The sequence below is a fragment of the Tamandua tetradactyla genome, chromosome 11, assembly GCF_023851605.1.
Source record: "Tamandua tetradactyla isolate mTamTet1 chromosome 11, mTamTet1.pri, whole genome shotgun sequence".
Lineage (NCBI taxonomy): Eukaryota > Metazoa > Chordata > Mammalia > Pilosa > Myrmecophagidae > Tamandua > Tamandua tetradactyla.
In genome coordinates, this window is record NC_135337.1 from 62463578 (window position 1) to 62483917 (window position 20340).

A 20340-nucleotide genomic window follows, 5' to 3' on the forward strand; every position below is an offset into this window, starting at 1 on the left:
GCACGTCTGTTAGATAAATGGAGAGTATATGGAGTCTTAACTAATCATAAATGCAGGTTCTAATGACTTTATTTGCACTACTTGGAAAACAGCTATACTTGAAGTTGATTTAAAATTATGTTAAAATAATTTTTAGGTGATTTTAATGGATTCAAGAGTGACCCTTTCTTGAAATAACCCCTCCTAACCATATTCAACTCTGCCCACTGCTCATTCATGAACTCATTCAATTATCTATTCAAAAATATTTACAGAATGTCTAGTTAGAGTTAGGCATTCGGTGATACCACAGAGCGCAAAAACAGACGTGGTCTGCTTTCATCACGCTCCAGACTCTAGAGGGTTCATGACTGTTGGTCTGAATTAGCAGGTTCTTCCAGCTGGGCCGTGGTTCCGAGGCGTGTTGTGTGATGCAGATGCAGCTATTTCCTAAGCTTTCCACAGAAGGATAACTTGAGGGAGGGGATTGATGAATGTGCCCAAAGTTAATAAAATGATTTTGACTGAGGAGCTCAGGTTGCTTAAAGTTGAATTCTTTCTTGAACATCTAGAGATCATGGACGCTTAAATCTGGAATATAATTTTTAAATTCTCTAATTTAACCCAACCACTGCAAAGGAAAGACAACTAAGGTCCAGAAAAATTACATCTGTATGTCTCTTACAGATAATCAACTTATACAATATTCTTTTTCTTACACATCCTTCCTAGGATTAGAATTGTGAGGTCTGGAAAACTTTTTGTTAGATTAGTACACAAACTGGGGGAAAAGCAAATTCGAATTAGTGAAATGCAGTATTGGTAAAGAGAAAGATATCATGTTTTTAAAAACAGAAGGATGCATGATTAAGAAGAATTACTAAGTATTCTAAGTATTTTGCTTACTGCTGAATCCTCAGGGCCTAGTGGAAAGTAGGATTACAGTAAATATTTGTTAAATCAGTGAATGAGACAAGTACAAATTCTTTGGAGAGCTTTTTTTTTTTTTTTGGCCTGGGCAGGCACCAGGAAGGGAACCCAGGTCTCAGGCATGGCAGGCAAGAACTCTGCCTGCTGAGCCACCTTGGCCTGCCCTTTGGGGATCTATTTTAGTGAATCACAAAAGTTTATTTGTACTAAGCATAACTGTTTCCATAATCTAGGAATAAAAGTTCCCATATATTTAGTGCCTCAGAGTTTATAAAATACTTTCAGACTAATATTTCATTCAATCCTAACAACAGGGAACTGTGCTTCCCCATTTCTACAGATGAGAAAACTGAGGCGCAAGGAGATGTTAAATGACTCCCCAGTGTAGGAAGGGGCAGAACTAAAATTCTCATGCATTCTTCTGAATTCACCTCCTATGCTGTTATCATGTCCACATTTAAAATCCTTATGAAGTATTTATTTTTTTTAATATGTGAACTAATTTTCTAAAGGTTCTTTTTTTTTTCTTTCTTTCTGATATAAAAGTTGACTTCTTCTCAACCCTGACAGAATTAAAAATCCCTTTCTGATATAAAAGTTGACTTCTTCTCAACCCTGACAGAATTAAAAATCCCTTGTTGGTAGAGGCTGGATGAGTTGGAATTTTGTGGCCACTCATGACATGTGCGAACTGGTATGTATCCATCAGAATCTCCCCCCTACTCCTCCGGCTGCTTCTCCACCCCACGCCATACCGCATCCAGGGCACAGCTTACCTGGTGAAGAAATTCCGGCCATATTTCTGCCAGTGATTTTTCAGAATATCCTCCACGCTCTGCTTGCAGGTTGCGAGGATGGAGAGCCAGGCAAGGACAGCCCAGAGCCCGTCTTTCTCACGGATGTGATCTGAGCCTGGTGCGGGAAGAGAAGCAGCTGGGATAAACATGACGTCTCCAAAGCTCTCCGAAATAAACTCAACTGTAAACACGCACATTCAACTAAAAAAAAGTAACAAAACTCTACCGGGAACTTGAGCAGATGGAGGGAAGTACATATTGATAACAGAGACACTCACTGGTAAGAAGTTGGTGCTTCCCAAAGTAATTTAGAAATTTGAAGCAAATTCCAACAAAAACGTTAGCAGAATAATTTTGTGGAACTTGATACATCAAATATGTTGTAAAAATCTTTATGAAGATCTGAAGTATGAAAATGAGTGGAAAAGACAAAAAAATTAAATAAACAGAGCAGAAGAACATATCCCATGGTTATAAATGTTCAGTAATAAAATTGTTTGCTAGCTCAATGGAATAAAATAGAGTCTAGAAAGAGACCCAAACATACATGTGACTTGAGTATATGAGAAAGGTATCATTTCAAAGCTGTGGGAAATGGATGGATTATTTTTTAAACAGTGTTTGAATAACTGTAAAAAAAGAGTTGGACTTTTTTTTCAGTTTTTAATCCTCACAAAACACCATACCAAAAGAATTTCAGATGGATGAAACTTCAAATATAAAAACTGAAAACTTATGCTGGAAGATATAGATGAATATATATTTTTAACACTTCGAGGAGGTAAATACTGTATATGCACAACTCATAAAGGAAAAATTGACATATTTGCCTATTTTTAAATTCATTTTTCTTTAGAGCAAAACTATTATAGATAAAATTAAAAGGCCACTGGCAAACTGTAAAAGAAAAAATCTTTACAATGTAGGGTAGAGGTTTAATACTTTCAATATAGAAAAATATCCTTATATAGTAAAAAGGAAAACGCAAAACCTCAATAGAAACAGGCCAAGCAAATGAACAGGCCATTCACTAAAGAATAACTACAGAGAGCCGATAACAGCATTAAAAGCTGGCATTATTTTTAAAAAGAGAAATTAAACTTAAAACCACAGTGAGAAACTTCTACTTGTTTGACAAATGGCCAACAATTTGAAAGTAAGCTCTCCCAGTATCAGGGCAGGAATAAACGGAATGAGATCCCAACCTGCTGCTGGTGAGTGTACATTGCTCCAATCCTTCAGGAAAGCAGTTTAGTAAAAAGTATCAAAACCTTAAAAGTGGACTGATGTGTAGCTCCAGCAACTCCTGCCCTAGGATGTCTTTCTTTAACCAAAAGAGATCTGTTTAATAACTTATAACATATCTGTCTTCTTCTAAAGCCCTTGCCACTATCAAAAGTAACAAATTAAATTTCCTCCTCAGCATATGCTTAAATGCAGGTCTTTGGCAAAGAAAGATGGAGACTGTTTACTAAGGTTTTGATGTTGGAGCAGAACTCTCATTTTTGTCTTTAAACTCCTCATTCTAAAAAAAAAAAAAAAGCAAACGATATTGAGCTCTACTTTCTGATTTCGGAATAGGACGCTATTCGGCAGGCTTGGGCTATTGGGGTTGGATGAATTCTTTATGTGCCCGTCAGCCCTTCTTGACTTCTTTCTGGGTCTAATTGTTTTTAGAACAGTCAGAGTATCTAGAACAATTTCTGGATACACAGCAGGTATGTGGTAAATTTGTTCCCCTCTGTTCTTCATCCATTTAGATTCAGTTTAAATGCCCTCTCCTTTCTGTGGGACTAGCTCTCTGCTTCTGTAGGCAATTACCAGCTCCTTTCTTCTTTTCTGAGAGGGATATGTTGAAAACACCTGTTTGACAACGTCCTCCATGAGCTTCAATTGCCTGTTTCTGAGGCTGTCTCCCCACTAACCATGAGCTTTTTTTTTTTTTATTAATTAAAAAAAATTAACTAACACAACATTTAGAAATCATTCCATTCTACATATGCAATCAGTAATTCTTTTTTTTATTAATTAAAAAAAATTAACTAACACAACATTTAGAAATCATTCCATTCTACATATGCAATCAGTAATTCTTAATATCATCACATAGATGTATGATCATCATTTCTTAGTACATATGCATTGATTTAGAAAAAGAAATAGCAAGACAACAGAAAAAGAAATAAAATGATAATATAGAGAAAAAATAAAAATAAAAATAAAAAACACAAAAATATATAAGAAAAAAAAACAACTATAGCTCAGATGCAGCTTCATTCAGTGTTTTAACATGATTACTTTACAATTAGGTATTATTGTGCTGTCCATTTTTGAGTTTTTGTATCTAGTCCTATTGCACAGTCTGTATCCCATCAGCTCCAATTACCCATTATCTTACCCTGTTTCTAACCATGAGCTTCTTGATGGTAAAGATATTTATTTTGCTCATATTTATTCTTTTAACTAAGACTTGTGACAAGCATAGAACATGGAATATGATAAATCACTGTGAACGAATGAATGACTCAATTAATCTACTCTGTTAATCTACTCTTTGCTTTTTGGTTGATAAGACCATACTTTTTCTTTCAAAAGATATTCTTTTCAATGGGTTATCGTTTTTAGAACTAATATCCTCAAAATATAAATGCTGGCAAACCTAGAGATATTAGGCAATATTTTTAGCATTCTAAGTAACAAAATGAAAATGTTTACCTATGTTTAGCTGTGGGTTTTTATTTGCCTTTACTGCTATTTTTAAGAACAAAAAGTTAGCTGTCTGCCTCTTCTGGCTTTTGCAAACGATATATTTTGGCAACAGTTCATCTTGAGAAGCATGATTCTGGCAGCTTCCCATACACTGGGAATTCCTAACAGCAGTGTACATCTTGGAATTGGTTGCCTGTGTTCCTGAGGGGTTTTCTTCCCTTTTTTTCTTATTTCTTCTCTCCTTCCCCTCTTCTTCTTTCTCACTCCCTTTCTTTTTGAGGGGCAAAAATGAAGCAAAGCAGAGGGAAGTTTTCCTTTGTGCTTTTCCTGTTCTAAGCAAGTTATTTGACTTTTTAAATTTAATGGAAATGAAAAAAAATTAAAAATCTCACCCAATTCTGAGTTAATTGGCGATAATAAATTCCATACCCAATATTATAAATGAAATAATTGCCCTCAGTAATACAAGTATCCTATTCCATTTGCATGATCCCAGTCTTTTTGGAAATTCCGATTAAGCTTACTAGTTACTCTGCCTGTATCAAAACTCTAGCTGATTCTGATTAACACTCATGCAGGCTGCGTAGATTTCACTTCCTTCAGTGTTCTGCTGAATGATGACATATTCCTAGTGAAGTCAATGGCATACGTGTGTGCACATGTGTGTTGTGTGTGCACACACAAATATGTGTGCATGAGTACAGGTATGTGTGTGTGTTTCCAAAGCTACTGCTTTTGCAGTTGTGGTCCAGGGGAAAATGTCTTATACTGAAGAGTCAGCAAACCTAATTTGAAGCTCTGTTGATTATAAACCGTTTGAATTTGCACAAGCCACATAACTTTTTTGAGCTTCAGTTTCTTTGACTATAAAACAGGGTTTATGCTCCCCTTCTCACACAGCTGTGAGGATTTACTGTGATAAAGTGGACATATTTTCTAAACTGTTAAGATGCAAGATTCCATTATAAACAAAGGGGAGAATAAACTTTTAAGGGAAAATTATTACGTCTTCCACTGACCTTTATAAGCTTTCAAAAATAACGCTCCTTCATTGTAATATTGGGGAGGAAAATGGAAGAATACATGCCAATATGCTCTTTTCTCTGGGCAAGGGGATTACAGTGTTGACTTCTTTTTCTTTCTTCCTTATCTAATTTTCCCATAAGGAATATGAATTGCTAGTATCTTCTTTTTTAATTAAAAAAAAAAAAAAGGAAAAAAGAGGCTAAACTGACTTAACCGTGAAAAACTGGAAAGCAATGCACACAAGGGCTTGCAGGCCCAGCCGACACTGGGCAGGGGTGGCTCTGCGCTAGGTCTGCTCATGTTCAGTTGAGCTCAGCAGCCGACCGAGCACCTGGGGATTCTGCCCTATCAGCATCTTCAAGCACCTGTCACTTCCCTGGAGCCTAATCAGCACCTTGCGGTAAGTACAAACTCAGCTCAGTCAGGGCACACCTGTGTCTCAGCCAAGACCACCATCAGCCCTGGCAGCCACGAGGGATGGTTTACAGTTACCAGGAGAGCTGTCACAGGGGCTGCCTGGGCTCCAGTCCCTGCCAGCCACAGGCCTGAGTATGGGGACACAGAGCTCAAAAACAGCCACATGGGGTTTTCTGAAAGCACCAGAGGCTGTCTCTCTGTCTCTTTTATTCTTTCTGTGTCTCTAGCTTTCCTCTTGCTCCTGAGCATGCTGTTTTCTCTCTGGAAATTTCTACCCCACGTACACCTATTATTAGCCTGGCTAACATCATGTGCAAGTACATTCAACTCAGCCCTCAAGTGGGATGCCTTCCTTGCCTCCCTTTTCTAGCTTCCCTTACAGAGATCCATGCTCTATTGTGACTTGTCGGTTCTTACCCTACGCTCAGAGGCGTGGCCCTAGCTGGCGCCTGGCACACAGCCAGTTCTTGAGTTGGGTTCCCCCAGAGAATGGTTAAAACTCAGTTTGCAGGGGGTGCAAGGGTAGTTCAGAGGCAGAATTCTTGCCTGCCACACGGGAGACCCAGGTTCAATTCCTGGTCCATGTACTTCCCCAAACAAGTAAACAAACAAAAAAATCATCAAATGGTGCTGCAATAATAGGATTCTTACATGGAAAAAGAATGAAATGTGACTCCCACCACACAGCATACAAAAAAAACAAACCCTCAGTTTGCCGGGCCGCGAGGCTGGGAAGGCCACTCTGCCCAGTCCTGCTGGCTTGTCCTCTGCACAGACCGTTACTCTGGAGGGAGGATGGGGGCCTTTTCTAGATGCCCTCCAGACCCCGGAGGTCTCCCCAGAAACCCTTAGACTTCCCATTTAGCAATGAACCTGCATTGTCTCGTGACTGCCGCTCGATGTCCATTTCCCTTCCATGATGTGCCTTTGAAAGACTAGTAAACATCAATGGACAGAAACCGATGTTAAGGCAAACTTCATTTCAAACCTGACAAATATGAATCAGTGCGTGTGGGAAGATACCAAGACGAAGAAGACATGCTGCTTCCCTTACAGCTGAGCACAGATAGACAGAGGACGGAGACGGACATGCGGTAACAGTTTGAGTTACTTGTAATTAGGGTATAAGCCTATGTTACTAGGGTATTCAATTGGGGAAATCTCCACAGTTGAAATCCACCAACCTTGTCCCAGAGGCTTCAGCCTATAGGGAAATATGCTCAAGAGCTAAGCAAATCAGAACGGACAGAGACACGGACAGAAAACCCCCCATATGCACAGAACCAGGTTGGGGGGCTTGTATACATCTCCAAGGACCTTGTACTTCCTCTTCTGCCACTTAGTGCCCTTGTTAATTACGTGGCAGGTGTCTGACTTCCTTCCCCAGCATAAACTCCATGGACCCCTCCACAAGGAAGTCGCGCTGACCATGTGTTCCCAGAACCTAACACGGTGCCTGGGACACTTCAGTAAACATCTGTGGAGTGGATGGATGAAAAGATGTGCCCACATGAAAGATTTTTAATAAGCAATTAAAATTTAAAATAATCTGCAAAGCGTTCATACGTCACTCCTATACGATGTGTCATCACTAGAACCTTTTAAAGATGGACAGGGAAAACCACACTGCCAACCACCAGAGCTGACCAAATCATAACTTACGTGTATGTCTCCAAGTTGCTCTTCAACCCAATTTCCGATCCCTCTGTCCCAACCCTCCCATTTCCATTCAGTGACTTCCCTTCAATCTCCCTCCAGGTTCGAGAACTGATGCTCTGCCCTACCATCATTATTGTATAAATGTGCACATCATGTTCTGTGGATGGGGGACCATGAGATTAACCAAAAATAATAGGTTCACTCTGTCGAGTTGTAGTCTCCCAAATATTATACAACCTTGACTATTTCTAATTCCCTAATAAAAACATTTTTGGCGCTGGCTTTTGTACAGCTAATGTCTAAGGAAGTAGCTTCTGTGATTATGTCAACCATGTAAGAAAGTTGCATTTCTCCACCATGAACAGACTAATGTATACTTGGTAACCTAAGTAATATTATGTTGTTGTTTTTTTAACATGGGCAGGCACCAGAAATCGAACCCGAGTCCTCTGGCATGGCAGGGAAGCATTCTTGCCTGCTGAGTCACTGTGGCCCGCCCATATTATGATTTTTTTTCTTTAAATACCTGAGGTTTGTTTTATTTACTAAGCTAGTTCTTCTGGAATCTGACTCCTCTATACCTCTTTACAAGTGAACTCCTTTTCTTTGCAAAAAGCTTGTCTCTTCTCACAAAGACCTTGGGCCCCAAACCATGGATTATGGGATGGGAGTGGCATTGAGTCCTTGTAAGAGTTTTGGACTTCAGCAGGAGGTGAGGTGTGGGTTCTCCACTGAGGCAGGCATTTAGCAGAAAAGCACTGACTTGTCACTTGTGTCACCACATCACACAGGAAATTAAACTGGATGGCTTTTAAAGTCCTTTCCTTTCCAATACGAAAATTCTATTGGTCTAAGTGGAGGGTTCGAAACAAACTGCAATTATTCATTCAACAAATGTTTACTGAGCACCTACTATATGCTAGGCACCATGGGATGCTCTGGGGATACAACAGAGAATAAGAATGGAACATATAGTCTAGTAGAGCCAACAGACATTAATCAAATGATCATTAATCACTGTAAAAGTACAGCTGCAATAAGCACAATAAGGGACAGGCATGGGAGCCAATAACTAGGGGATTTGGCCAGCTCTGGAAGGTCAGGGAGGCTTTCCTGGAATACTATCTCTGCTCTGGCCTGGAAAAATACAGACCGAGTATGCAATTAAGCCACAGAATTAAAATCTTTCAAAGTCTGTAGATTCACTAGTATCCACCTGAAAACACTGTAAAGGGACCATTGGAGGCATTTGCCAGCAAGGAAATTGGTGGGTGGCAATAAACCCTGTAAATTAAGAGAGTAGAAATTCAGTTAAATAGATTCAGCTGCATTCGTTCACAGACATGGAAACTCATGGCTATGCAGCATGATTTTTAGAATGCCAATCTCAGAAATACTAAAACTATCTTTTTTTTAAAGAGTAGAGATTATTCTCATGATGCAGTCTCTGTTTGGATATAAAAAATATAAAAGGGAAGAAAAAACCATGGTTGGCACTTAGTATTTGCTGAATGGATAAATACATCAATGAGAACAAACTTTAACAAGCACAGTCTAAAGTCTAACACTTTGGTTTGAAGAAATCAATTCCACAATTATGACACAGGAGGATGTTTCTTAACAAATGTTCATGGGCAAAATCTTTAAAGGGCTTAATTATCTAAAACCTTACATGGGGTAACAGGTATTATGAAACATCCCAAAAGTAACATAAATAAAAGTTTATATCAAGAGAAGTACCGTGCCCAAATAGAAATAATCATCCCTCCCTACTCTTTACTTGTCAGGCCAGCCCTGGGGTACCTGGGCTCAGTTTGGGGCATAACCTTCTAAGAAGGGCACTGGTCAATGAGGAGATACCTGGAACCATGATCTATAAACCACAGGAAGTGAGGAATGACTGGACGGACTAAAGACAGTTATCCTGGAGTGGAGAAGAGAGGACCTGAGCACTGTCTCTAAGCCTCTGCAGTGCTGTCATGGGAGAGAAGAGCAGTCTGTGCTCCTTTTGGTGGTGAGCCTAGATCCATTTTGTGCAATGCTTCATGCGCAGGTCTGTGAGGCCAGATGTTACAGGATATACCACAAGATAAAATTAAAATAAAAAAGATATGCAGCTACTATGTTTGGGAAAAACTGTACTAACAGAATTCCTTATAGGAGAATGTTCTAGAAACTTTAAATGCTAATATTATTAATCTCCAGGAGAGAGAAGTGTATCCCAGTTTTCCACCTTACAGATTCATTAGACATTTACCTAGCAGCCTGTGGGGTGACTGACACCACCCGTGTTTTATGAAGTAGTTAAGGACGAAGCAGCGCCTGTGTCATCGATGATTAGAGACCTGGAGTCTTGAGAAATTGTCTGGCCTTCTTTGTGGACATGGATCAGCTCTAAGACTTACTCGTCCTTCTTAATACCCTCCAATTCTACCCAGTCCATTCACTGCCCAGGAGCACTGCCACTTCCTCAAAGATCTTAAACTGCTCGGCGCTTCGTAAATATGTGCCTCAAATTTGCCAGTTCATTCCCACCCCACGCGGGACTCGGAGAAAACAAATGAAATCAGCATTCTTCTCTGTTTAAATTAACAAGAGCTGCAACTCAACTGCAAGGCTACAGAAGGCTTGTTTTGACCTCATTTTTTTTTTCCTGCTATAAGGTTGAGTATTGAAGGACCAAGGAGATTGATCCTTTCACTCTAAAATACTGAGCAGAGAAGAGACAAAGAGGAAAAAAGTTATGGCTGCTGAAGTACTTACAACCACCACACAGGAAAGGGCTTCTTGCCCAGTTGAATGTTTAGAGAAGAGACTGATGCAGTCGGAGGGGGTAGCGGGAAGGAGGTGGGACATAAGGCCAATCTTTGGGCAGGCAGAGAGGAGGAGGGAGAGCACGGAAAGTAGGGTGTAAGGATCCTGGGTCATCCCCAATGCACACAGTACTCCGCTCTTTCACTACACTACAATTTATACATACACCCTACGGACGAGGAAGTATTTTTAATTTCTTGATCACCTAGCAACTTAATTCCACCTAACGGTCTAGTCTCCCTTCATTTAACTTTGATAAATCATAACGTGTTGTTATAGAAAACCTGAGCTTATTAAAGAGAAAGATTTAATGCTGTGCCGAAACCTCCCCTTAAATAAAAACGAAAAACTGACTCACTCCACTGTATTTCTTCCCAGCAATGAAGACATTTATAAAGGTTTCCTTGACCACATGAGGGAAGAAAAATGTTTATCACCCTGCGCAATCCCTACAGGCTCAGCGACCACGCCGCCGAGGGGGCCCCAAGCTTCCTGCCCGGTAGACCTGATCCCCCAAAAGTAAAATTAGCCTTCCTGGCCGCACGTGCTCAGGGCCTTTCAACTGTGTACATCCACCAGTTCTTATAAATAAACTGTGTCTTGATTTAGGACACATGAGCTACAGTTGCTATTTCAGTGCTGCTTTAGCAAGCAGTCTAGGCTTTCACTGCAAGCAGTGTTTACAGGCAAGAAAATGTTAGTGCAGGAGTGTACACTTACCAGTCCCGAAGCTCTCCTCCCCACAAAGGGACAGTTTGCTCGCATCCATCAAATTCCCAAAAAACTTCCAGCCAGTTGGGGTCTCATACAAAGCAATCTTTGTAGCATTAGCCACCCTTCAAAGGCATGAAATCAAAGTTAGGTCACAGCAGGACGGTTAGCGTGGCTAGGTGAGGGATGGAAAATAGCAACCGTTATTGTAATCAAGGGTCCCATTTAGCACCGCTCAAGAGGCAGACATAATTCTAAGCTCTGTGGACAGCCATAAGAGAAAACTTGTGCACAATGGGCTATTCTAGGCGGATTCGGGGGAGGAGGTAGGAGAGGAAGAAGAAAGAAAGAATTCAGATTACTAATTTGATATTTTACAAGAAACAACAGTAGCAAAATGTGCACATGTGTTTTTTAGCGTATTTACACCAGCCTGTTGGAGATACAGACTGCTTCTAGAACTGTTCCATAAGGAAGGATGTTTAAACGCACTTCAGAGTCATAGAATGTTAGTGTGGGAAGTTAATATTTCACCGAGGAACAAACCAGGCCCATGACGCTAGATGATGAGCCCAAGGTCACCCAGCCAGGTTGGCCAACGGCTCCTTTCATTTCTCCAGGATGACCCACAGGGAAAGTTCCCAGGGGGTCCCCCATTACCCTGGCGTCACCCACACTGCTCAATGGTCCTCTTTTCCCTCCAAAAAACCCTTTTACTTCTCTCTATATATCTTTAACCTATTTAAAACCTTCTTTGAGGGGCTTTTATGTTTTTAAAGATTACTTTCTTTGTGAATAAGAAAAATTATAAGTTTTATTCAATGCTTAGTAAGATCTGCTTTCCAAAATGCTTGCCTCTTTCTAGTAAAGCAATGTCATGCTTGGATTCTAACATCTTAGGAAAATTAAATCTATGATTTTGAAACTGAAAATACAATAAAATTTTATCTGTCTAATGAGGTATTTCAGTTGAGATTCTACATGTGGATTATCATTTTTTTCCAAAAACTGCAATGAAACATTCTTGGATGACACAGAAATGTGTTTCAGGAGTTGTTAGTCTAAGATGCACTAGCATGGCCACAAAGCAGCCTGTGACTTCAGATGCGGGGTGTGGAGGCAGGAAAGCTGGCTTCTAATTCCGGCTCCAGTCGGGCCATGGCGTTCTGACTGGACAAGACTGTGCAACTCTCTGGCCTTTGGCTGCCTCTACTGTAAGATAAGGACTGCCGTGGGATCAATTGAAATGGTGAATGTAAAAGCATCATTTAAAATTACACATTACCATATGATATTAGCCATTATTTTCTTATTAGCTGAAATTAGGTCAGCACTAAATCTGCAGCACCTCACAGGAAATTACTGAACAGCCCAGCGGTTCCGAGAAGACTCTGGGTTCAAATCCTAACTCAATCCCTAACAGGCTGGGAACCTTGGGCAAGTTGCTCAACTTCTTTGTCCTTTTGTTTTTCACCCTACAAGATGGAGTTATTAAGAGCATTCATCTCTGGGACTGGACTGAGAATTAAGTATCTTAAAACATGTAAAGTACTTAAGAATCTGGCATGAGGTGATGTTCAATAAATACTAGCTATTATTATAAAAACCTAGATATATACATTCTGCCTTCCTCCCTGGCCTTGACCTTTCATTTGTTCTTTTTTTTTGTCTTTATCTATTCATTTAGCAGATGTATACTGGGCACCTGGCATGTTCTGACTGATATTTCTTCTGGTCCTCATTTGTTATTTATTATTTACATTTTTCAATAGTTGTAGAGGTAATCTCATAAGCCACCTTAAAGCTTTTGTACAATGAAGTAATATAAAATTAGCAAATAAATAAGCAATTTACATTATGTCAACTATTTATTGGCATTGGTTCCTTTCACTCATAAAAACTGAAGGTAGTTTTTCTTTTTATCTGTATGACTTTCTATGTATGTAAATTATGGACAAATGAATATTTACTTTGTTTGTTTATACGTGAGTATCTGGTGGAGGTGTGTGGGAAAAAATGTCTGTGAAAGTTCTCCTGGAACACTGAAACCACTTAAAACTGCTCTTTCATCCAAACTCTACGTTCATGGCTACAGGAAAGTAATCTTCTAGAACGATGACATGGGTGCAACGGGAGTGCCACCCATCCATCCATGAAACAAAACACAAAACTAGCTATGTATGTATATAGACACATATGTGTGTGCATGTGCATATGTGTATATGCGCACGTGTGGCCTAATATGTGTCAGGCACTGGAGGTCAGGCAGAGTTTAGGATGGTGAATAATACGACCTTTTCCCTTGTATTATGTCTATAGGTATTTATAGTCTAACAGAGGAGAGACTCGATTAAACAAGTGATTGGAACACAGTACAATAAGCACTTCCTTGGGTGCTACAGGAACACAGAGGACAACTAGTCCAGAAAATGCTTCATCTATTTCTTCGAACAATGATTATTTATTCAGCACACACTCTGCAGCAGATGGCCTAAGATGAAGGGAGGGGGTGCAGAGAAATGGGGTGTCCCAGGTACAGTGAGGAGCACAGTAAAGGTCAGGGTGGGCAGAGACGAGGAGAGCCAAAGGGATGGACAGACCTACCGATCCAGGGCACCACTCGTGGGCATGCTGCGTGCAAAGCCGTGGACCCCAGTCTGCTGGAAATATGGGATGCTGAAGATGTTGGCAGCAATGACAGCCACGGAGTCCGAAGGGTTCACAAAGAAACCATGCTTGCCCAGAATCATGTTTCGATCCTTTGGGAGAAAGGGGTTCAAAGGAAGTCCTTTTAATCAAACTGCTAAAAAAAAACCATGGAGGCTTTATAAAATTTAAAACTATAAAATTAAAAGTGGATACGTTTATTCATATTGGGTTTCAAACACTGGATTTTATTTGTAATGGATCTGCACAGTACGCCCAGGCCATAGCCACCTTGGTGCCAGAGTTAGAACTGTTTTCAATTACAGTGCAAGCTCAAGCGCCTTCTGAGCCAAGGGCTTTCTTCTCCTGCCAGAAGCCAGCTAACTTTAACCTGCTAGGCCTTTCCCAAACTCTGAAACCAATCACCTCTCTCCTAGCGGAGAAGAGAGTAGGCAGAGAGAGAGGAAATGCAGGCCACTTATACAGTTTGGGAGGTCCACCCGGCATCTACTGAAGAACAGAGGCAGACTTCCTATCAAGGAGGAACTTCTAAGTCACCCAACTCCATCTGGTGCTGTTTGCAACCAAATACACTGCCCCTGTCACTCGGTGCCTGGTGCACGGAGGGTGCTCAACAACCTGAGTGTATCCTGATATGAGAAAAATTATTTTTCAGGAAATAGTGGATTCTAGCTGATGTTAAAGAACCATAGCAAAAAAAAAAAAATCTGTTTTCAGCTAAGAAACACAGAGTGTTTATTACCTGTCAGATACCAAGGCTACAACCTGGATTACAGTGCTGTCTTCTCCTTGTCTGTTACATATTCACCAGTGTAAATAAGGAAGCTTGTTTATAAGAAAAATGTTAACTATAGGGAAATGATAAAAAGTTGCTTTTTCATTATATTCTTCAAAGACACTATAAAATTATGGTGTGAATGAAGGAATGGGTATATTATTAGACTAGAATTCTGTCTAGAAAAATTAAATAGTCAGCCAGGTGGAGAGCAGAGTCCTATTTTAAGACAGTTATCTAGACCCCAACCAGTCAACGAAGCATCAGTCGTGATATCACAACCGGGACCACCCACCACTCTTAGCAAACATGAACTTCTGAAATGAACACACAGGTTACTTTTCAAGGACAGCTATTTCTGTTAAAGAGGATGTTCTGAAAATTCAGTCCTGCCTCCAGCTGCAGTGAGGCATCCTGTGCCTGGCATTGACCTGGGGCTTGGCAGAAACCACCTGCTTTTTCCCCATCTGCAGGATGTGGGAGTCTGCGTTGGAGATCACTCAGTGCAGCTGTACCCACCCCGTCTCCGTCGAAGGCAGCCCCAAAGTCATGCTCTCCCGTCTTCATGGTCTCCACCAGGTCCGCTGCGTAGGTGAGGTTGGGGTCAGGGTGGTGGCCGCCAAAGTCCTCCAGGGGGACGCAATTCACTGCTGAGTTTGCAGGTGCGCCAAGCTCTTCACAGAGGATCTTCTTCACATACGGCCCCACAACTAGGAAAGCACGAAATTAAAGTTGCAGAATAAGAAAGTAAATCTCATTAAAGGTTGTGAGGATGGGGGGGAAGCAGAGGTATCTTAGAGAGGAGATGGTATACAGACGGCATTTGCGGGCCAGTGGACGGGGAGGGGTCCTGACTGGAGCAGAAGGTCCACAGAAGGGACAAACAAGAAACCAGGGTGTAAAGGCTGGGGCAAGGGGAAAAGAGTGGGGCAAGGAAGGGAGCTAACCACGGCTGCAGCCCTGCCACACACAGGTACTGAGTGCTTGTCACTCAATCCTTCACACAACCCTTAGCACCTAAAGCCTGGACTCTGGAATCAGAGTGCCTGGGTTCAAATCCCAGTCCCGCTAAGTACAGCTCTACAATTTGGGTAAGTTATTTAATCTCCCTGCTGTTTTCCATCTGAAAAATTAGGGTACTAATTGACGTGAAGATTAAATGATTTAATAGATACGGAAGCACTTAGAAAGTATCTGGCAAATATGTTATAAATATCTAGATTATGATTATTACCTTCTTTCTACATAAGAAACAAATTCGGAAATGAAGACATTTGCCTAAATTTACACAGCTAGGAAGACCGGGAGCTGGGATTCAAAATCCCTATCTTTCTATTACTCCAAGCTATCGACAAACTGGCAGACAAACAAAACCTAGTAATAAGCAAACAAAAGACTCAAAACAGAAAAACTAGTCACATCCTTTTATGGTGACATTCTGCATAATGAACGATGGGAATATTCACTTCTAATGCCGATAGGTGTTTGTATCAAGGACAGTGTGGTAGTTAGATTCAGTTGTCAACTGGCCAGGTGAACGTGCCTAGTTCTGTTGCTGTGGACATGAGCCAATGGTACGTGAAACTTATCTGTTGCTGATTACATCTGCAGTTGGCTAAGAGGCGTGCCTACTGAAATGAATGATGTTTGAGCTAACTGGCTGGTGCTTAAATGAGAGAGCTCAACGTAGCACAGCCCAAGCAGCTCAGCCCAGGCCTTTGGAGATGCAGAAAGAAATCACCCTGGGGAAAGTTGTTGGAACCCAGAGGCCTGGAGAGAAGGCCAGCAGAGACCAACCTGTACCTTCCCACGTAAGAAAGAACCTCAGTGGAAAGTTAGCTGCCTTTCCTCTGAAGAACTAACAAAATAAATCCCCTTTTATTAAAAGCCAATCCATCTCTGGTGTGTTGCATTCTGGCAGCTAGCAAACTAGAACAGATGGTATTGATCTCAATCCACCCCACGTGGGGAGAGCAGCGTAGCATGCCCACATCCTATGAGGGGCACATGTTAAAGAGCTGGGGCGGTTGAAGATACAGAGGTTGGCACAACCAAGAGGCCTGGAGAAAAGACGTCTACTTCATGACCAGCTTCTCCTACCATATCCAGCTCATCAGAAGCCCCATTCTCAAACCAGCTCAGGCTTTTCCACTAATTTTTAAGCCTCCATGTGCTATAGCTGTTGCTATAATAAGAATGACCTTCAGTTGATTTCCAATTTCCCAGATCTTTCTTTCATAAAGTTGAGTTTGATGCCACTTCTGCCAGGGAAGCTTTCTTGATACCTCCTAAAGGAGAATACTTGAGATTTTATTTACTCCCCATTTTCTTGGCCTTGCAACAGCTGGTAGGTTACAATTTCCTCTCCCTGCAGCTTCGCAGGCTCTTTGAAGGAAGTTATCTGCCCAGCCCCTGTCTAACACCCCCCACCCCCAGTGTACATTTAGTAGATAATCAATACATGTCTGATGAACAGTTTGAAATGACAAGATGGTGTTTGTATGAATAAGGACATAGACCCATTCGGTGTGAGTCCAGAGGGCAAGATGGGATCCAAGGGGAGAAGCGCTGGAAGACACCTACCAGGAGGAGGTTTTCTAACAGTGGTTCTGCAGTGTAACAGGGTGCCCTGAAGGCCATGATCAAAAGGGTCTAAGCACAGGCACAAAGTATCCCCCACCCAGGCAGGAAACTGCATCCCAACACCAGGGAGAATCCTTGCCTTTCAAAGATTCTAAAATTATAAAAAATAAAACCGCAACCTAAGTGCTCAAGAATTCCTTATTCTTCTTTGTGCAAAAACCCAATGGTTCTGGTTCACATTTACCACTACCACCTATACTGACCTGGCCACACAACCCACAAAGGAAGCAGAGGGGCAGACGCACATCCTGGTGTATGGCGATCTAGCCCTCAGCTTGTGCTAGCCCCTTCTAAAATAAGGAGCATGGGGGCCAGGGGGTGGAGGCGTGGGACTCGGGAGAACGTTTACCATGTAAAGCGAATGACCACCCCCTTGGAAACAGATGGGGTGTTTGGGAAGAACAGAAGGACCCTTCTGAGGGGGAGGAGAATCCACAACAGCTGCCTGTCACTCAAAACCTACTTCCTGATGCTTAATATGCCTGACTTCCAGACCAACTTACCGTGATGAACATCTTGACTATGTCTGCTGCATATGATCATGCAATGCTACCTGTGTGAATCGAGCTCTGAAATGATTGCAAAAATAATTCTGTTTAAAAAATCTGTTAAGAAAGAGTTGAGAAGAGCCCATTAAAGCACCATGATAGACATACTAGAGAGCAGCTTCGCATCTCCGAGAGCAGGGAACTGCAGAGCGCCAGCCCATACCTCCATGCATGGCATCTATGCGGACCTTTAGCCGGTTTGGGCCAGAAAGCAGTTCTTTCAGGGCCTTGAAATCAAAGATGTTCCTCAGCATCGTGGCATAGGCCTCCACCGAGTCCACAATTTCCACTGTGAGAACAATCAGTGTTAAAAGACAGAAGGACTGAACACATTTAGAAATAGTATACCCTGAAATGGTTATGTTGCTGTCCACCTGCAATAGCTATTTTATCAGGACACTTATTGAGCAGCTCCAATATTACCGAGCTGTTGCATGACATTTTCCTCAGTGCTAACAATCGTCCTGAGAGGTTATTAGTTCTATTTTATGGATGAGAAATCTCAAGGTCCAAGAAGTTATATAACTTACCCCCACAGCTGGGATGGGCACAGAGGCTATTTTTGACTGAGCTTTGTCTGATTATAATCTGTGCTGTGCTGCCACACAGATCCCCTATCTACCTCCACAAGAAATGTATTCTGGGGTCATAGATAACAGAAAACATAATGCCTTTATCCTGCTTTATTGTCTTCAAGAAATGGTGAAAAGTAGGAAAAAAAATTTACTGAATCAGTTTTCACATGCACAGCTAAACGGATAAAACAAATGTAGCAAATTGTTATTGTTGTTATTGTTGGATTTTCAGGGATCTGAATATTTGTAAAACATGAAAAGTTTAAGAACTTCCCTACTGGTGGTTTCTGAATCTCAAAAATGTCTCTTAGATGTACCAAAGTGCCACTGTCTTTGTCACAATTCGATTGTCAGCTCTGGTTGGGTAGGTTCAAACAAAACATGCACTCCACAGAGTTGCAGTCCAAAGGAAAAGACACGTGTCAGGGCAAAGTCAAAATGAAAATCACATGGCCAGACATCTCAATTTCATTTGATTAACATGATTTTATAAAAGTTTATTCCTTCAATTATTTAATACCTTGGAATCAAAAAAACAAAATGTTAACCATAATTGTCTATGTGGTGGTTAACTTTGGCCAAAAAAAAAAATCATCATCTAATTTTACTAAATATTAGGGCAGGGGAAAAAAAATATCAAAGCCCAGCCTTTAGAATCATTCACACCGGAGTTTGAATCCAGGTTTTACCACTACTGACTATGTGACCTTGATCCTGTTAATTAACCTCTCTGAGCCTTTGTTTCCTTACCTGTAAAAGGTATATACTAATACCTTACAGATTTCTAATATCACACAGGTCTATTCTGAGGACAAATGGGATAATGCATGTAAAGAGCTCGGCACAGAATAAGCGTTCAATGAATGTTAGCTATGAACGTGGTCTTAAAGAGGACTTCTAATCAAGAGGTATGGAAACTGAGGCCCAAGGAGAGGGAAAGATTCAGCCAAGGTCACTCAGCTGATCACTGACAGGTCTCCAGCCTTCCAGCCCCAGTTGCAGGCCTGCTAATTAATGTATGCAAAATCTAGTGACCACAGTCTTTCCAAAGCTGCAGACCCACCTTCTTAGTACCTTGAAAGGCAGATAGCTCAGGTTAGAAATAGCTGTGGGCAAGAGGGGGGGAAAGAAAGTAAACATGCCTGTGAAGGGTTTGAACTTGTTTTCCAGGTCAAACTGCTGTTTTCCCAGAACTCCAAGGTCTACTTTCAGGTCCGGGCAAATGACATATTCTTCAATTGTCTTGCTAATTTGGAAAATTTTATCAGTTATCACTTCCGGAGCAGGACCTGGGAATGAACAGCAAACTGTGGGTCATTTTCTGCTGCCGATAAGAAAATACAAAGGATACAAAGCTCATCAGTTTCTTTTCACTAGCCCATCCACCATTCCATCATTCAGGCAGTGAGGTATGAGGATTTTTTAACAAGTAAACCCCTTTTACCCAGGGTGTGGACAGAGGTGTTAAAAAAAAAAAAATAAGGATAAGGAATAAATAAATAATCGGGTAAGATAAAGGGTAAAAATTGGGCAGATTGAAATACTGTAGATCAATGAGAGGGAAGAGTAAAGAGTATACAATGTATGAGTTATTTTTTTTTCTTTTTATTTCTTTTTCTGGAGTGATGTCATTCTAAAAATGACACTGGTGAACACACAACTATGTGACAATAATGTGGGCCACTGATTGTATAATATGGTCGGCTGTACGTGTGTGGCTATTTCTCAATAAAAATTTTTTTTAAAAAAGGAAAAGGAGTTATAACAGAGAAGACAGGATTTAACAAAGAGTATGAGCACTGAATCACTATATTGCTATTTCTTCTAGCCTCCAGTGTTTTGGAGCAGCTAGAAGGAAAAATCTGAAATCGTGGAATGGTAACCCAGGACAAACTTGGGGATCTGTTCTGTAACTGTTTGTTGAGGTGTACTTTGAAAATGATTGCTTTTTCTTTCTTTTCTTTGTATGTATGTTATATTTCACAATAAAAAACATTTAAGGGCGGGCCGCGGTGGCTCAGCGGGCAAAGTGCTTGCCTGCTATGCCGGAGGACCTCGGTTCGATTCCCGGCCCCAGCCCATGTAACAAA

General features: G+C 41.1%; 1 protein-coding gene across 5 annotated transcripts in view; it reads right to left on the minus strand.

The window, feature by feature from the left end:
- The window catches only part of PGM1 (phosphoglucomutase 1), a 66863-nt gene that overhangs the window by 12720 nt on the left and 33803 nt on the right, over window positions 1-20340 (minus strand). For all 5 annotated transcript variants that reach the window (XM_077120731.1, XM_077120728.1, XM_077120729.1 and 2 more), the window contains exons 3-8: window positions 19393-19539; window positions 17839-17964; window positions 15004-15194; window positions 13647-13801; window positions 11052-11167; window positions 1686-1821 (exon numbers count right to left, since the gene is read on the minus strand). In XM_077120731.1, the coding sequence (XP_076976846.1) occupies window positions 1686-1821; window positions 11052-11167; window positions 13647-13801; window positions 15004-15194; window positions 17839-17964; window positions 19393-19539 (871 nt within the window). The remainder of the gene's footprint in view (window positions 1-1685; window positions 1822-11051; window positions 11168-13646; window positions 13802-15003; window positions 15195-17838; window positions 17965-19392; window positions 19540-20340) is intronic.